The following is a 19,282-nucleotide window of genomic DNA, read 5'->3' on the forward strand; positions in this document are numbered from 1 at the left end:
TAATCTTCATGTGGTTGATCAAAATAGTTAATCTGATTTTCCAAACTATCTAATAGACAGTGAAACGGTTTCCACAAGGCCAAGAATATATCAACAAGACTAAGAGTCCCCACTAGTAGCACCTAGATGCTGCAGTGTTGCTGTACAGAATGATTTTGATGACTAAGGGCTGGGTCACACCAACATTTATAACAGCAAAACAATGCAGAAATTTTAGTGAAATTGCAGCAATCAGTGGATTAACTCAGTGCTTTGTTGTAGAGTTCAACAAATGCGCACCTCCAGCCAACTGGCAACTGTCTTGATAGTGCTGACCTTTAAGGAAATGGAGACACCCAGTCCAAAATGTAGGAAACAGTCATACTACAAGTGGTAGTTAGCCGACTGATAGCAAGCCAGCTAGCTTGACGAGCCTTTTGGGCTGGCATATGTATCGAGGGAATCATGAATCTCACCCTACTCTTAGATGACAATGTCACCAAACGTGCAGCAGCATTTATGTTATGTGTGATAGTTTCCACATTAGCTTATAAATTCATTAAAAGGGCGTCAAACAAAAGACTATGAGAAAAGAATATGCAAAGATGGGGGTAGATGTGCTTCTAATGTGTGCAGTCGCGCTGGCATGTATGTGTGCATGTAAGCGTGACTACAAATGCGTATGTGTGTCTGTGTTTATGTGTGTGTGTAAATTCGTAGCATTGGTAGATGTATGGGGAGGGATAATAGCTACACAAATCTTTACAAAGCGATTAGTTGTGAACCAATTAGGAGAGAGGGGTGGAGTGGAGAGAGAATTGCTTTCGGCCTGATGCTCATTGTTTTAATTTGAACTTTTCATCAGTTTTGGCTCAAAGAAGAACAAGCCGATTAGAAAACAAAGACAAACAACGTTTCAGCCCGATAATGCCGTTTTGATTTATTCTTCTCTCTCTTCTCTTGTTTGTCTCTCTCCTTTACTCGCTCTCTCACCATCCATCGCCACCTCTCTCTCTCTCTCTCTCGCTGTTAAAAAAGAAAAGAATAAAGTGGAACAATGTTTTCTCACTCTCAGCTGTATCATGTATTTGCCTTCATGTGACTAAACAATTTCTCTGTTCTTTTGTTTCTGTTTTCTCCATCTTTTCCTCTCTTTTCCCTTTGCAACCTTTTTCTGTATTTCTTTTGATCTCTATCTTTTCATTTCTATTCCATTCATTTCTCTCTCTTTCTTTCACTACATCTGTCTTTCCCTTTATTTATTTTCTCTCCCTCTCAGGTGAGCTCTCAGTCAGCTGTCCATCACAGAACAGCACCAGGGCGGAGCCAAGCCTCAGTGAGACCGCCCACCTCGAGGACAGTCAGTGTAGGTTAACACACAACAAGTTGATTCTGGTGTTTTAGCATTTTCAGCAGCGCTGCCACCATTTGCGAAGCCGTGCTCACATATTACTTTTGTGAAACAGCACACAGGATACTTGGGCGTGGCGCTGGATGCTGAGTTAAATGCTAAAAAAAAGGCCTAGGCATCGGTGGAGGCACATCACTAACTCAAGAATAAATAAGGCTCAAAATGTTTCATACATGTTTTATAGCAATCACAATTCAAATAGCTTTGTGTAACAGGAAACTTATTGGCACTGTGATGAATCAAGCATTCAAAGCTAACTTACATCTTGTTCTTTCAAAAATATCTGCGAGACGATAAATGTGTGATGTTGTTTTTTCAGTCATCACTGTTCTTGGCTGCCAGTCTGGAGTTGCTTGGCACACACTTGGCGTAGCCTATTTTATATCCAGTGCTGACTCCGTCTGTCAGGGCCGGTATTGGTATGCAGCAGTTGGAATTACAAGTGGAACTAGACTTTGCATCAAAACAAGCAAGAAAAACAAATAACAGCTATTAAGCAGGCTAATTTCTTCTCTTTTTTGACGCTGTTACACATTTGGGAAACAGACAAAATGATCTTATTCTCAGTAAAGTCACAGCACGTCATTGATAGCTTGTTGTGCGCTGTGATGTCATCAGTATCTGCTACTTCAATATGATCACATTATCAGTGAAAATACATGTAGCAGTTGATGATATCAAGTCACAGATATTGAGGATCTCAAAAGTAAAATATAAAGTTACATTTAATCAACACTTGATCTTTGGTTAGCCCTGCGACGAGTTGGCCACTGTCCAGGGTGTACCCTGCCTAAGGCCCAAAGTCACTGGGATAGGCTCCAGTCACCCGCGACCCCTAACGGGACCAAGCGGTAGAAAATGGATGGATGGATGGATGATCTTTGGTTTACTGCTACACATCAAAATGTTCAGCCTCTCTTTTGGTTTATGTTTTAAGGTGTTATTCATCTTAAGTAAAATATTCCACAACCCGTGGGAGAGCACTTTGATTGTCAGCTTTGACACTGATCATCTCAGTCGGTCGAGTGTTTGTACATACATCATGTGAATTTGTGAGAAATCATGAGTTCACCTGGCTACGGAGAGGAACACTGCTGTAGATATTTTCCTGCCTTTCATAAATGTCTCAGATGAAATTACTGGAATTGTCTCGTCCAGTTTGCACGAATTATTGTATAATTTCAAAAACTGGTTGTGGCTATAATGATCCAGGTTGCACATAAGCAGTAAATTTATTTTGGTTTTTCATCACATTTTCTATTTTTAAACTCAAATCAAACCAAGAAGCTGCAGAACACGAACAAAGGCCATCACTGACACAATCTGTGTGTGTGTGTGTGTGTGTGTGTGTGTGATGTGGCCGCCCTATGGGTGCCTCCAGGGCTAAGCAAAACCTACTGCCCCCATACTCCAAACACACACACACACACACACACACACACACACACCCCTGAGGGCAGGGCATGAGAGTCCAGGTAGAAGCTCTGACAGCCCAACAGCTGCAGGTTAGACAGACATGTTGTTCACACACACACACACACACACACACACACACACACACACCAGAGGACAAACCCGCATACACACTTAGAAGCAAAGAAATACACACAAAATACACGCAAAATCAAGCTCAGTGCACACACCCAACGCATGTAAACCCACGACAAAGGACACACACACACACGCACACACACATCATATCAGTGATGCGTACAGCTGGTCCTGACCCCCATGGCGTGCCCCAGTCTATCCCACCTGTTCACACACAGACACACACACACACACACACACTGTACACACAGACACACACACACACACACAAACACACAGACACACACTGTACACAAAGACACAGGTGCAATTAAAGCAATCATGAATGCGGCTCATGATGTGCTCTGTGACCCAGACAGGAGAGGGTCTGCAGCAAAACACACAGGAGAGAGAGAGAGTGTGTGTGTGTGTGTGTGTGTGTGTGTGTGTGTGTGTTTCAGGTTTCATCACTGACTCATGTTTGGAAAGTTTCATAGAAAATCCGAACAGAAAACGACTGAATATCTGATACACACAGGAGGAAGCTGTGTGTGAGCACAGTGGAGAACAAAATATACAGGAGATGACATAAGCAGTCATAACTGTGTATCTAAAATGTTTTAAGAATAAAATAATAGAATTTGAATGAGCGTAGAGTTGAATATATTAACATAAAACCAGTATATAACAGAATGAAAGAGAACTCAATTATTCAAATAATAGAATTAAAAATAACAGAACAGCAAATATTTGCAGAAATACTACGAGAACAGAATAAATTCTGTTCAGAAGAACGCAGTTATAAACAACAAACAGGAGGAAACAGTGCATCTGTTGGGGACTATTTTCAGCGGCGGATGAATCCACATTTGGTGCTGTAGTGAGTGTTTGGGGCAGCAGGACGGTGTGTGTGGGGCTGAGTCAGAATAAACTACAGTGTGTGTGTTCATGGTGATGAAGGAACATGTCACCCAGTGCAGCAGAGCGGCTCGCTGATGTGTTTTAATAGTTTCTGGACAACGATGGAGGAAGAAGATCCATCAGGCTGTGATTCACACACACACACACACACACCTGTTAGCAGATTCGTTCATGATGGTTTTGATCTTGGGATTTGTTGACAAGAAGACAAGCATAGAATATCGCTAGACTTAACCTTTAATGATGGCCGTGTTCTATTTAAATGTCCATTTATGCAGTGCCATGAGTTGAGTTGAAGAGTGTGACCAACATTTAAAGCTCTCGCTCTCTCTCTCTCTCTCTCTCTCCATCCAGAGACTACCTGTGTTGGGAGCAGGAACCTCCAGGATCCAGCTGTAAGGGAGCTCTCTCCATCTCCTCCCTGCTGAGCTGATCCCTCTCCTTGGCTTCTTCTTTCCGGCTGCCCCCTCTCTGCTCCTGGAGCCTCTCACCCCTCCGAGCTCCCAAATCTCACTGCTGTAACTGAACGGATCGTTAAGAAACTGGACTGAAAACTCCTCCAGCAGTTTCAGGGTTACCTCACAACTGATTTAAACTTTAGATCAGATCGGATATTTTCACAGTAACAATGAGTTTGATTTCAGGGTTGAATGTTTCTGAGTGATTTATGAAGCAGCTTTTAAGGTTTGGCTGAGCACATATGTAGAATTTACATCAAAATACAGTTTTGATGTGATTAAGAAGATTTAAGAGTTAAGAAGAAAATAACGTAGTAACATTACATCCAACAACCATTTAAATCAGATTATCCAATTGAATTTTAGAATTACAAATGGGACAATACAGTATATTGAGTTTATGATCCAACAGTTTCAGTATGGATATAAAGCAGATAAGCAGTGAAATCCCATGTTTCTGAATCATTAAGGCGAATCTATTAGTTTACAGCAGCTGTAGCTGTTTTTCCTAAACATGAACAAACTCTCCTAACAAAATGGCAACCCAGAATCAACGTAATCTTTTTATTAATTTGATTTTTGATTTTTTTTAGTGATTTTTTTTTTTTAAGCATGTTTTGGTGCGTCATGGTTAGAGAGGTCAGACAATGCCACTTGAACTTTTGAACTGTGCCAATGCAGTGATCCACACTCATCTGGACAAATAAAACACCAAGGATCATTAGTCATCTGTAGATGTGACTGATGTAGAGAAATGGTGTTGAACTGACCTGGGATCAGCTGGATTTTACAGGTTTGTTGTATACACCCTGTTATCTTATACACACACTGTTAAAACTGTATGCTGCAGTGTTGTAGCACAAGTAGCATGTTACTTCCTAAAAATAACACTTCTTCTGTCTATAGATGATGTCAGTATTCATAATCTGTCGCTGTGACTTGGTCAAACTCAGTAGATCTATTCACAGTTGTGTGGTAGTAGCTTGTCATCCTGTAGTATCCGCACCACACTGCAGCCTGTGAGTTATCAATGTTGTATAACTCAGTAGATAAACTGTAATATCGGCATCGCACAACCACCGAGCCTCTATAATCTGAAAAAGTAAACTAAATTTGTCAAAGCTATTATGAAGGAATATTTAAAGTGTAGGAAGAACTTGCTGTTAACAGATATGAAGAAATCTAGTCATGATTTACAGATGCATTGTCTTTGTTGAGAGATATAAAAGATTGTAGAAATTGAGTTAGTGTTAATAAAAGATACAAATATTAAGACATATTAAAAGATCCACGTTTGCATTAGCATAATCAGCTTTGTTGACATTTGAACTTGGCTGTGATCAAATACAAATCTTTGCAAGATACAAAGAGGTCAATAAGCTGTATTACACTGTATTTATGGAAGCTTAAACTTCAAAAATTCAACTGTATTATCATGACTGAAAAGCAATACTGAGGATTTGGGTTCAAAGGGTGGAAAATCATTACCAACTATCAAACACACGCTGGTAGACTTTGATTTAGTTGTGCACGTCTCATTCATTTCCAGACCGAACCGGAGTCAAGTTTTGACTGTGGAACCCAAAAATGCCAAACTTTAAGCCTGCCTTCACCAGACAAACGACAGCATCAGGTGTTTATTTAAGGACCTAATCGACCTATTGTAGCTGTGTAAATTATAACTCTTGTCTGTCAGGAGCAAAGGTGGAACTAGCATGTTGATGTGATAGAGGGGAAGGCTCGACACACAATGTCAAGCTTCTGGTAAGGGCATTAGATCAGAAAACGTATGGGTCTTTTCAAAGGCACTGACAAAGGACATGTTCTGTCGTTTAGTTTGGAGAACACGTTGAAACCTTGGTTACTTTTTAATGATGAAATTTAAGTGTTATAGAAATACCTTTACTATACTTGAGCATTGTATTCCATATTTTTAAACTAATTTTAACATCTGAAGCTTTTTTTTTTTTTTTTTTTTTGCAGCTACAAGCTGTGTCCCATTTTTCCAAAGCCTTCCAAGTCAGCTCTGCATCCCTGAGACAGACAAGTATCAGCAAGTTATCAACCATTCAAGTGCATCTTCTTGGTGGTAAACTCAAAAATGTCCAACTTTATAAGTTGACGAGGACTACCTGAATGTACCATCAGATTTGTGTAGAGGCAGGAAGTGGTGATGACGATGTGGTGAGTCCTCTGCAGACCATCTCTTTTGGGGAAGGGCCTTCTGTTAGCCTTTTTCAGACGTTGTCTCCTTTGAAGTCAAGTCAACAGCGTCGTCCCTCTCCAAAGGCTCCTCCAAATGTGGTTGAGAAGTGCAGCCTGATATGGTCTGAATTTAGAGAACACAACTATTTTTCCTCTGGGTCCCTGAGTGACAACAATTCTCTGCAAGTATTCACAGTCAGTTAAGTCGGCACAATTGGTATTTTCCATTTTGTCGTTTAAGTGCAACTTTTTGGTGGTAAACTCAAAGGTTGCCAACTTTATAAGTGGACGAGAACTACCTGAACGTACCGTGAGTTTTCTGTAGAGGCAGCGAGTGGGGATAACGCTGTGGTGAATCCTCTGTAGACCATCTCATTTGGGGAAGGGCAGGTTCATCCTGCTAGCCTTCAGGTTCTTGTAGGCTGCGTCCTTTGAAGGATGCATCACCTTGAAAAGGGGCACAGATACTTTTTGTGACGAACCATTGTTGTGGGGTCCTGCTCGATTCTAAAAACTGATAAGAGATTTGGTGATTATAGGATATACCGGCTGCTATGGTGGTGGTAGAAGTCACTGTGCTCTGAATCGATGGAAATATTATTCACACCCATCAGGTCAAATCTATCTTTACTTGAGTACATTCTGAACTAGCAGCAGCGGCAGCTGCGCCTGCAAACTGAGGGTTGAACCAGGTGTCCAAAAATAAAAAAGTACAAAAACAAGACGATATTTTATCTATGCAACACGACCAAAGTTGGCGAAAGCTGAAGTGGTGTTGTTGTGTAGGCGTTAAGGTTTGATGACTGTTGATGGGGACGTGTGTTGTTATTAATACTGCTGTATGTATGTACACCACTACTGTACCATGTATTGTTTTTTCTTTTCTAGACAACTCCCGAAATGATGATTAGCAGTGACGCTGGGGTTTGGGATTGGCGTTGAGACAGGTGTGTGTAGGACAAAATAGGGTTTGAGATCTTTAAAATATAATTGTGTGCCTTGCTCTACTGTTACTACTTCTACCTTTTTTGTTAATTAAAACCACTGCTTTCCCAGTTAGGTGATGAAAACATGCAACAAAAAAATAAAATGAGAAACAAAAAACGTTTCAAGCAAGGTTCACGTTGAGCTTGTGTATATATGTGGAGGTGTAAAACCTTGGTGTAAAATGCAGAGGGAGGAATGCTTCTTGTTTGTGTTTATTTAACGCTGTATGTGACCTGTGATGTGGAATATCTTTATTATTAGTATTGGCCATAAAGAGCTTGACTGCATGGTTCCTGCGAACTACAATGTAAAACCAACTGTTGACAAATAAACCTAATTTATTGGAAAAAACAAAATTCAGCCAAAAATGTTTTTGTACATTATTTCATTCATTCTACCTGTACCCAGGTTTTACTGTATTTCTGAGCTGAAAGTCCCAAGAAAACAAATGGTATCCAACAAATATGAGTCCTTGTCATGCTCGTACCCTCTTACTCTGGAAGCCTTAATGCTGCTAGGCTAGAGAGTTTTACCTGTCTGTCTCCATTGGGTTGGCTACAGTTAGTCAGCCCCAAAAGTGTCTAGAAAGTGTAGCCTTCATGAGTTGGGTCACCTGACTTTTTTTTAGCTGCCACAGAGGGGAAAAGATCCTGACGAGTGGAAGTCGTCTGACTTCTTTACCGCAGAAATGGACGGGTCATTTCTTAAGCTGCCAAGTAATACAGTGTCACAGAATTTCAGTTTATCATGGTGAGCTCAAACGGAAAGGGCACAAAACAACAAAAGAAACACTTCCTGTGGCCTCAATGTCAACCACTTCCAAGAGCTTGACAGGATGTGAATGTGTGACTCCAAAACAAAATGAGAGAAAGTTTATGAGCAGAAACCTTTGGAAATCAACAAACAGCTGAATCCACTGGTTAAAGCTGTAACTTAAAATGTGTTGGGGTTTTTTTATTTCACCATAAACATAAATACAACTTGAAGATACATCACCTGCCTTTGCTTCAGATCTGTGGTGTTGGATCTGGCGACGTGTGAATGCTGAACCTCCCGGAGAAAATGATTCATTTCCTACTCGGAAAAGTTGGTTTCAGCTCTAAACTCAGTTGGTGTGGCCATTTTCTTCACGTGTTGCCGGTGTTGTTTCAGCTGTTTAAGAGGTATGAGACAAGAAATGTGACTATAACTTTTAGTGTGTAGTGCGCAATGTGTATATTGACAAAAGAGTGTGTTTAGATAAGCTGCAATGTTCTCGTGCACATGACGTAGCTCTTTGTTTTGGTCATTACAGGTGCACCTTTAAAATGTGGGTGTCACAGGCTGTCTACACCACGCGTTTCAGCTGCGGAACTGACACGTTTCAGTTTGAATCAATACAGCTGCAAACACACACGCTTTGTAAAGACTCACATTTCACATAGCTGCCATATTTTTAGACTTCCAGCCGGTTTTCTTCTGACTTACACCGAGTGCACGCAGGAGGCGTAGCGTGAGCAGCACATTAGCAGAGCAGCAGCAGCTTCAGTTCTCCATCAGTTCTCTGTCTACACAGGATGCATTCAGGTACAGTATTGAGTGTCGGTCACCCGCATTTTGGCAGAGCTCAGAGCCCAGTACACAATCACTGTAGTTACCAGTGTAAGGTAATAAACTTGAGGCTTAAAAATTCGCTTTGGGTTGCGCTTACTCGTGTTACTTGCGTTTCTTGGTACATTTCTTTGTAACGTGAACAGTGTTCTGTTAACTCTACAATTGATGAGAAAATGGTTAAAAAGATTGTCGCTGTGATAACTTTCCAGAGTTACAAAAGATCCTGTCTCATAGTATTATAAATCTCTGGGCTGTGCTTTTATTTCCTTCATTTTTTCATCGTCTCACAGGTGCCTGAAGCGACATGCCCCCACCAACACAGCCCTTTGCTTTTTAAAGCACACGGCTGTTTTCGGGCTGAATGTTTGGTAATGTGCGTACGACTACGTAGTTTTTGTATCGGGCTGTGAGTGTGCTGATGGAGAACTGAAGCTGCCATCGCTGCTCTGCTGGTGTGGGCACGGTGTTAGAGTTTGAAAAATACCTCCAAAGTCATTCGGAACTTGATGTAACCTGCCACATTACATTTTTACCTGCATTTGCAGGTTGGTGAGTGTTAATTTCAAGTTTTGGACACAATCCCTCAACTGTGGGGGGGAAAAAACTAAAATCAAAGCTGGCATTAAGAAGTTTTCTTAAACAACAGCAATGTGTCAGGACCCCAATCATCAGAAATGCATCATTAACATTTTTGTGATCTTCCAAATATTCATTCTTTGCCCTTAATCAGACCTCTGTTTTCCTGCCTTCAGTCTGCACACAGACGGAAAGTTTTTTAACTGCTGAGGAGATGAAGCACAATTGAAAGCTGAAGAAGGTGATTGGATTCGATGATAAACACACACTTTGGGGATATTACAGAACGTTAAATAATGTTTACTTCATCAGAAGGAGGTCAGTTTGTGAAACAAGAAAATGCTGCTGGTGACACAGAGAAGATGGTGGGATGATGAGGAGGACGGGCGGAGGAATAGGCGTGATGTGGTGTTTACCTCTGCTGAATGCAAAGGTCTGTGTGCATCTCTCTAACACACTGCAAATCAATTTGTCCCTGATTGCAGAGGCTGTCCTTGATAACATCCTTTAGAGCTGAACTTGGTCTGATGCTGTTGGTTTGGAGATGAAAAGTCTCTTTTCACATCAGACACATGTTTATGTTCCTGCAGCTTGTGGAAAATACTGGCTTGAAATGATTGTTGATAAGGTGTCGGCCCTCAACATTATGAGCTAAGATTATAGTAGATGACGAGACTCTAACGCCTCGCCAGTGGCCCCTAGGGGCTGCAGTCTTCATAGCGCTAGAGGAAAGGTCACGGGGTCATTAAAATGTTAAAGGTTCATCTGCTGGGGAGCAGGGTTGTGATCCAGAACTGTCATGAAAATCTGCCTGTACATTCGGGTAGTGTGGCTTCACGTTGCTGCTACAGGAAAGGCCAGGTGTCCTCTCCCTGACGCCGACAGCTCATGGAGCATCACAGACCAAAGCCAAGCACAGACACACAAAGTAAACACTGCTCTGGCTTCGTCTCTTCTTACACTTCGTCAATTTAAGATTCAAACTCTGTTCAGCTACAGTAGTAGCTGGAATAAATACCACATCACCTGTGTATGAGTGTGTGTGTGTCCACCCCCCTCACTTTGAAATTCATATAAGATTTTTTGATTTAGTTTCGTGGACATCTTACATGTGTCAGATTGTTTCAGTATGTCCAGACATACGGGAGCAGTTAGTGTAATGCCTGGCTCAGCGGCCCACTGCTGCTGTTTGCTCTCAGTGATGAGTGAAAGTCACCCGTGTGTCTTTTCCAGCCGGCGCTCTGCACTGTTTATTTAACATAACGCTGCGTTGTGACACTTCCTTCTGTCTTTCAGAGTATCAGAGGAGAGCTGTCAGAGGATTAAAAAAATAGCAGTTAGCTGCAACAAAACACACTCCACATTAAAGCAAATTGCTTCGTGCCATTGTTGATAGTTTCTCATTGTTGCGTCCCTCTCGGTTGGAGCTGTGATGTTGATTGTGGCTGAAGGGGCCTTCAGATGACTGATAAGTGTTGATGAATGAAAATGGAAATGCTTTTCAGCGTTTTACCTTCAAAGGGAAATCAAATAGCAGGAAGGAGAGGGGAGAGCAGAGGAGGGAGAATATTTGCCTTTTTGCAATTAACAAGATATGTTCTTTTTTTGTGGCCAGAAAAATGGAAATGGCTTTTAAGGTCGTAAAGGTCGAGCGCATCGAAGCATGGTGGCTCTGCAATTACTCTTCAGGCAGCGGCCTGATTGGGGGGAGGGCGGAGGGGTCCGGCCGCGCACCGACGGTCAAATTAACGAGATGGCCGGCTCCCTGTTGAAAAGATCACATGTGATTACCGTACATCAAACAGACAGAGCGCTCAAATTATCTCCTCTCTCACTGTGAAGTCGGAGAAAAAGGGATAAAACGCAGACGGACTGATTAGTTAAAGGCTTTAAATGTCAGAACTTTTACTGTCCACAGCTTGAATGAATCTGCTTCTCCTCTGCTCAGCGGACAGGTGGGGGGTCTCCTCCAGTTTACACCAACTACAACAAATGGCTGCCCTCGTGACATAATTGTGGACACAATGGATATCACTGGACTCCTCTGTGAATCTCAGATTACCAGCTATGCTTTTAATTCATTTGTGTGTTAATTTATCTGCTTTCTAAATATTATGAAATATTGTCAGCTTCAGTTCCACACTGTCATACTGGGAGCTACCCAGTAGAACCACTACAGCCCCTTTCTGTCCCTCCGTGTGCTTTGCTCATGGGCACATTGACTGTGGTTGAATAACTGGAGATAATTATTTATTCACTTTGATGATGATTTTCCAGTTATGCAACTTTAAATCAGCAACCCTGATAACATCTGATATTAATCCTTGTGTGTTGAATATTTTGCAAACCTTTTTACAATAAAAAGAAAGAAAGAAAAAGCATCTAGTGGTGACTGTAATTGTCTTTTTGTTTCCTCTTCCTGTCGCAAAATGCAGACAAGGTGACGTCTCGTCTGGATTTTTAGCATCTCCAGCCAAAATTATTTAATTGATCTAAAACATCAACATAATCTGGACTTTTCCAGATCCACCATTTTGCACCAAAGTTCACAAGTCAGAGAGAGCTCAGCCTCAGTCCTTAATCTTATTCCTTAAACACTAAACTCAAACTGTCAGCAAGAAGGTGGAAGTAAAAGTATTATTACATTATTTCAGAATAATGTGTATTATATTATTGGATTATAATTATTGATGCATTAATGTGTTCATCACTTTAATGTTGCGGCAATTGTTATTACTTTATGATGTATTATTATAGGACTAGATAAGACTTTATTGATCCCCGGGGGGAAACTCACAAGCTACCCAGCAGTATAATTTATTAGTTGTTGTTCATATTTTGTATTAATAATCTATATCTGCAAAGTAACTAGTAACTAAAGTTATCAAATAAATGTAGTGCAGTAAAAAGCACAATATTTGCCTCGGAGATGCAGTGGAGTAGAAGTACTCAAGTAAAGAGCAAGTACATCAAAATTGTATTTAAGTACAGTAAATGTACGCAGTTACCTTCCACCACTGAGGACAACATCACTCCTGACATCACGTCACATTGGGTAGTTCTCTTGGAAATGTATCATTTAACTGTGAGAGTCAAAAATATTAACTTGAGCTGACGATTTATCAGAAACGTCTCTCCTGAAAGCGACTCCTGATGTATTGAGAGCGTCGTCACATTTGCACTGACTGTTTGGCATCAGCTCAAAACAGGAAACAGCTGCAAAATGCATCAAACCTCCCAGGCCACGAGCTTCCACCCTCTGCTATCGTTCACACTGCGAGGCTACAGAACAGGGGACGCAGGATTCTGGAGGACTCCTCTCATCCAGCTAACCATCTTCTTTAACATCTAAACACTGGAGGTGTTGCTGCTGTTCTCGTCCGGATGATACTGTAATGGTATGAGCACACAGGTACACATCGCTGTTTAACGGTGCCGATAGCATCCCTGATGGAATGCACGTTATAATTATATATTTATGTGTTTCACAATTTTTTATGTATAAAGGTTTTATTATTTTTCGAGGGTTTTACCGCTTGTTTTCTGTCTTCAGTCTGGTCGTGCTAGGTTCTGAGGGTTCCTGTTTTTTGTTTCCTATCAACGACGCTGAAATGGCAGTAAAGAATTCAATCTTGGAAAATGAGTCTTGAGTAGATATTTAGCTGTAGGGTCAGAGGCTGAGCTTTCCTCTGCAAAATGGTCAAAACTCAAAATACTCAAAGTCATGCACGAGTTCTAAGATGTTCATCAGGAATCGACAGCCTGGTCTTCTTGTATTCAGACAGGTGAGGCAATCACTGTACACTGAAACACTCCGAATCAAAGTTAGATTTAAAAGTATTTGTGTTATTAGAATGCAGGCTGGTGATGTGTTTTAAACCATTTGCATCGCTGTTGAATGAAAATGTGACGAACACACACACACACAGAGTAAAGCACCTTCTCAAGTCTCTCTCTGAGCTGTAATGATCTTCTTGTAGTGCTGCGGAAAGCCTTCGCAATCCCTCCTTCATTTTCCTCTCCTCTTCTCCCTGATGAGCAGAGCCATCCCTTCATCATCAGCTGCACCATAATGTACTTTAGTCTGGGGACGAGGGGAGAAAATGGAAGGATAGATTGAAAACAGATTCGCTTATAAGCCGATCCTACATTAGGGGATGTATATAATACGCTGAAGTCATCAAGGGTTTGTTCGCCACAATCAGAGCGATCCATCGACGATTTGACATGCTGCAGATGAACAGACAGAAACTTCCCTCCTGCAGGTTAGAGGTTCACGGAGTTCTCGTCCACACCGGACAGAGTTGTTTTCCTGCAGCCTGTCAGGCTCAGACTCACCTGGATCCTCCCTGTCTTCAGAACCAGAACAAACCTGAACATCTGACCAAGGATAGTCAGTTAAAAGATCATTCAGTCGTTCTAATTTTATACTGCATATACTTCACATTCCCTAGTAAATAGCCATTGCCTGTTTTTGGACTTTTCAGACTCAGAATCAGAAATACTTCATTGATCCCTGAGGAGAAACTCTTTTGTTACAGCAGCTCACCTTTACGTCAGTGCACACCGGAAGAGAAGTACAAGCAAAAATATAATACACTATGATACAGGTCAGAAAATAAATGAAGTACCAGGTGGGTATAAGTAAAAAATAAAATAAGTGTGAAGTACCAAGTGGGTTTACCGGTTGATGATGATAATACGGTGTAAGGTAATAGTGCATGAACTGCCAAGTTAAGTGTAGCTTACCTACCTGCTTGCCTTCGACCCTTTGAACTTTGAACCTCATTGTAACCCCACCTGTTCTGTCTGTGAGTCTTGCTTTTGAGTCAACATCCAGTTTGTGAGAAACTTTTTACAGTTTGTTTCTGAAAAATTCAACTTGCCAAGCCCTGAAACCCGCTGCAGTTAGATAATCCAACATTCAGTCATCTGTAGTCTTTGTAGTTTTTGACAAGGTTGCAGAGCTGGTCGTGTGAGGGTTAAAAAAATACTACTATGCACTGACAATTTAAAACCATAAAATTTGGGTTTAATTACCTTGAATGACAGAATTTGAATGACATGAGACATCCATGTTTGTTTGGTTTTCAGCCACTTCTGGATTATTAAGCATGAAGTAAAATATATCTGAGATTTCAGAAACATCTTCCTGTCATGATTACGACTTGGGTGTTGAAGTTGGAAACTGGTAATTACAGTAACTCTGATAGGACCTGAATGCAGCATTACCTCTTGCTCCAGCTCTCTGCTCTGTATTATTATATCAATAAAAAACTGACTACAAAAAAGTCACCTTCACTTTAACGTCATGTGTCACTGCAGCAAAAAGAGAATTCTGAAACTCTCTTCAGTGTTGCATTCGAGGACACTCCCACATCCAAGAGACTCTCAAACACTGTTGTAAAAATCACATCAAAAAGAAGCAAAGGTTGCTGTTCTGCAGATGCAGTATCATGCTACAATAATATAACCATAACTAGTGAGTGACGGCAAAACATAAATGTAAAGTTATACACAGTTAAATACAATTGTTGTGTGACCTTGTACTCGATTGATAAATAACATTTATTATGAAATGTTGAAATATGATATAAAATTAACTTGCAGATGTGTTTTAACTCCATCACATTACAAATTACATATGACATCTGTCTCCCTTTCCCCAGAACTATGACTTTCAGGTAAAGGTTGATCATACTGGGTACTTTCCCCCCAAAACCAAAACACTGCAGCTGACTCCGCCCTCTCTCCACCTGATCAAGGCTTCAATCATTTTCACCTGTGGAGGGAAAGCTGTGAAAGGAAAGTGATCCAGCAACAGAAGGATGGTTTCCTCGTTTGTTTCTGGAAAACTGACAGCTTCCAAAAAACAGTTTATTATTTTACCGCATCGAATGACACTGATATTTGTATTTTTGATTCAAAGAGCTCCAGATGATTCTGAAAAGAGCATTTTCTGTGTTTTCACATCGCCCTGTTGACACTGTGGCAAGTATACATTTGAAGGTTCATTCTCTGGAGCTCTGACTGAAGGACACTCTCTGTGCTGAGGCAGACTGAGCTTCAAGGCCTGTTGCTGGACAGTTGGATTTTATTTCAGCCTGAATGGATTCAGTGGATTTCTGTGGGACAGCAACAGACTAACCACATGGCAGCAGGTAAGACTGACACTGTGTAGGATTTTGAAATGAAAAATGTTTGGTGGATCCAAAGTCTTTTGTATTTTTTGTTTTGTGTATTTTTACATCCATAATTTGGGGAAAGGAGGAGACACTGTGAGACTGTAATGATCATTACACACCAGAAAACAACTGTGCTCAGCTTTGTTTGAAATGTCCTGATGTTAACTGCCATCAACTGTTTGAGGAGCAGCAACATTTAGTTTTGTTTTGTCCTAACCAATCAGCAGTGACTGACATTATTAGCATTATCATTAGTAGCTGTTGCTAGGTGGAGTTAACATTTCTCATGATGATTGGAAAAAACGTTGATTTAAGTTTTTATTTGTGTAAGTCGCCTGCACTGCTGCGTCCTCGCTTGTTCTGGAGGGATGCACCTTGGTAACCAGCTCTCGTCTCTTTTTAATCCCACCTAGTTTGTCCAACTTTGGGACAATGCAGTCAATGAGCATAACAGCAGACCTGTTTGAATCCCTGGATTTCAGAAAGTTAACGTATGCACAGTTAGCCAAGCATGGTAATGGCATGTTAGCATGCTATCTACGTTTGAATAAGCTAATAATGTGTTTATCCTCTGAACGGTGGCCATTTTAGGACGTTTCAGTTTATTTTGAGGCTGAGCTCTACATTATCAGCCTTGACTCAACTTGAAGCCTAAATTGCACTTTGTTAAAAATGTGCTTTGAACTATGTATGTTCTATTGTTAACCTAGATTATTAGCCTGCTTCTGAACTAATATCACAACGACATCAGGATGAGGCTGGCATTCTTCCAACAACGTGTTAGTCCGTTTCTCAAAACTTTACTTCCAAGCCCACTGGTTCCTACTGAAGACGTAAATCTGTGTGTGTTCATGGTGATGAAGGAACATGTCACCCAGTGCCGCAGAGCGGCTCACTGATGTTTTAATAGTTTCAGGACAACAATGGAGGAAGAAGATCCATCAGGCTGTGATTCACAGGATGACAATAAGAACAATAAAAGTACTGTAAGCTTTATTCTTTTCTTCTTAAAGGGCTAGAAGTAGAAATGATTGAGTTTGACTTCACTCAGGCTGGAAAACGTTCTCAAACAATATCACTGATACTTTAAAAAAAAAAAAAATATATATATATATATATCACTGATACTTTAAAAATCAACACAAAGTTTCAGGTGAGTGACCACCTGACAGCAGAGTACGGCTCCATGAACGCATAATGTGATGGACCTGATGATTGTGTGTGTGTGTGTGCACTTTTGAAGGTTTATGATTGTGTTTTTAATATGGATTCATAGAGTTTTAGCCTGATTGAATTTTCACATCAGTCGTCAAAACGCATTTAAAAAACAATTTGATATGAGACGGCGAGAGGCCAAGAGCTTCTGCGAACGGCCGAATAAATAAAAGCAATGATGATGCCAGCGTCAACCGGAGACCACAATCAATCATTAGCATACGTAAGGAAGTGTGTGTGTGTGTGTGTGTGTGTGTGTGTGTGTGTGTGTGGGAAAGGACAAAAAAGAAGACATAAAGTTGATGTCAGTGATGTCTATTATCAATCATTTGCATATGGAGGTGTGTAGATGAGGAAACTGTGTGTGTGTCTTCAAAACGTTCCATCTGTAATTCCTCATAGCAGTTAATTCATCATCTGTGCTGAGGCGTCGGGGCGTCCGCAGGCGTTTAGGACTAATATTTCAGCTCCCATTACAGTAGCAGAGCAGGGAGCCGAGGCTCCAGTTTGACCTTTGACCTCAGAGGGGGAGTCGCAGCCTGACCCCATCCATCAACGCAGGGAGAGGGAAAATATTAAGAGGGTACCATTATTAGTTAGATCACGGGGGACAGGGATTTAGCTGTCATTTTCAGCAGGCAGGGAGGGCGGCTGTCATTGGCTGTCTGTCCGGTTACCTGCCTGTCTGTCTCTCTGATTGGCTGGCCGTTCTACCTGTCTGTCTCGCTGTCTGACATTCACTTGTACTTTTATGAAAGATGATGACATGATGATAGTCATGAAGAAGATAAGTAACAATGTTACTGTCAAATATGTGTGACAGTATGCAGCAACCACTCCAGCGTATATTCTGACACATCATTCTAATTACCCTGAACACACAAACACATCACTAAGCAGACGTCAGGCTGTGAGAGACTCTCATCTTCATTTTCCGTTGGCATCAAATTCGAAATCTGCTGGTTCGCTTTACAGCTCAGCCACAGTACGAAGGTGCTGGCCGTGCAGAGCCAAAGGCTTTAGGTTGTTAGATGACAACAAAAGGTTGAAGAAGAGACAAATCACTGTCAGTAGTCTTATTAAAATATGTCCATAGGTCAATCTACAGAAATAATATTATGCATTAAAGTAATTTATCGGGCAAAAAAGTCAATTATTTACTATTTCCAGCTCCTCAAATGTGAGGGTTTGCCGTTTCTGTTTTCTAAAATTGTATGGGAGCTTGTGGTGGACATTACGTTTTTTTCAGATTTGTTTTTTGTTGTTTAAATGATTGATTGATGAATAATAATAAGAAATCAATAGATTAATTGTGAATCATTAGTTGCAGGACCTAAAGCTGGAGACAAACCTGAAGTAGTCTTTGTAGTTGAAACATGCGAAGACTGAATAAACCACACAAAACAACAGTTTCTTCAAACAAACACAGACATTTTAGTCTTCACAGTCAGAAAGGGGCACATACAGACACATACATAAATACAGAGACAACATGCTGGGAGACAGGAAGGCTAGGATTATATTCAAAACACCTGACGTCCTGCACATCTTCCTGTAAACTGAAAAGAAACTAATTATAAAATAAAAGCTACTCGCAGACTTAAGGCACATGACACTAGTTTGCTGCCAGTTTTGGTTTCATTATCATTTCTTAAAATGAAAAGCATCGGCGGTTGGTTGTAATGCCTAAAACAACACATCTTTATGTTTGCCTAATAAGCGAACTCTTGTGGCTGCATGAATATGACAGTCTTCTCTCTGAAGCAGAGGAGGAAGTAGTGAAGTAACCTTTCAGGGAGGAGGCACATGAAGTGTCTGACACTGACTGAGACCACTGTCAAAGTAGTTTTCTTTTAATGATGGATATGATCTTTTTCTGACTTTAACAACTATTTTTGTGCCTAAATCAAACCAAAAGATCAGAAAACAGCCATATGATTCATCCGAATCAGAACTTGTACACATACAAGGAATCTGACTCCAGTTTTTTGTTGCTCTCAATGTACATACACAGAAATAGACAAATACAGCTAAAAACAAGGACAGCAAGCTCAACAAGGTAGACAAACATTAAGCTACTATATATATATATAAAAAACACCTAACATTTGTAAACAGACTGGTGCTGATTAATGTAACAGGTTGCTTATATACATGAGGTGGTGGATATGACAGTATGCAGTATGTACAGTGTAGATTTGAAAAGTGATGATATTCACATA

At 40.7% G+C, this 19,282-nt stretch overlaps 1 protein-coding gene across 8 annotated transcripts in view; it reads left to right on the forward strand.

Annotated features, from left to right (window-relative positions):
- Window positions 1-7,851, forward strand: part of akap6 (A kinase (PRKA) anchor protein 6) — a 225,277-nt gene extending 217,426 nt beyond the window's left edge. For 7 of the 8 annotated variants that reach the window (XM_044167634.1, XM_044167639.1, XM_044167640.1 and 4 more), the window contains 2 exons: window positions 1,259-1,345; window positions 4,196-7,851. In XM_044167634.1, the coding sequence (XP_044023569.1) occupies window positions 1,259-1,345; window positions 4,196-4,240 (132 nt within the window). In that variant the 3' untranslated portion in view covers window positions 4,241-7,851. The remainder of the gene's footprint in view (window positions 1-1,258; window positions 1,346-4,195) is intronic. The other variant, XR_006374663.1, reaches the window with a different exon arrangement.
- The last annotated feature ends 11,431 nt before the right edge of the window (window positions 7,852-19,282 follow it).

This window comes from Siniperca chuatsi, linkage group LG15 (assembly GCF_020085105.1).
Source record: "Siniperca chuatsi isolate FFG_IHB_CAS linkage group LG15, ASM2008510v1, whole genome shotgun sequence".
Classification (NCBI taxonomy): Eukaryota; Metazoa; Chordata; class Actinopteri; order Centrarchiformes; family Sinipercidae; genus Siniperca; species Siniperca chuatsi.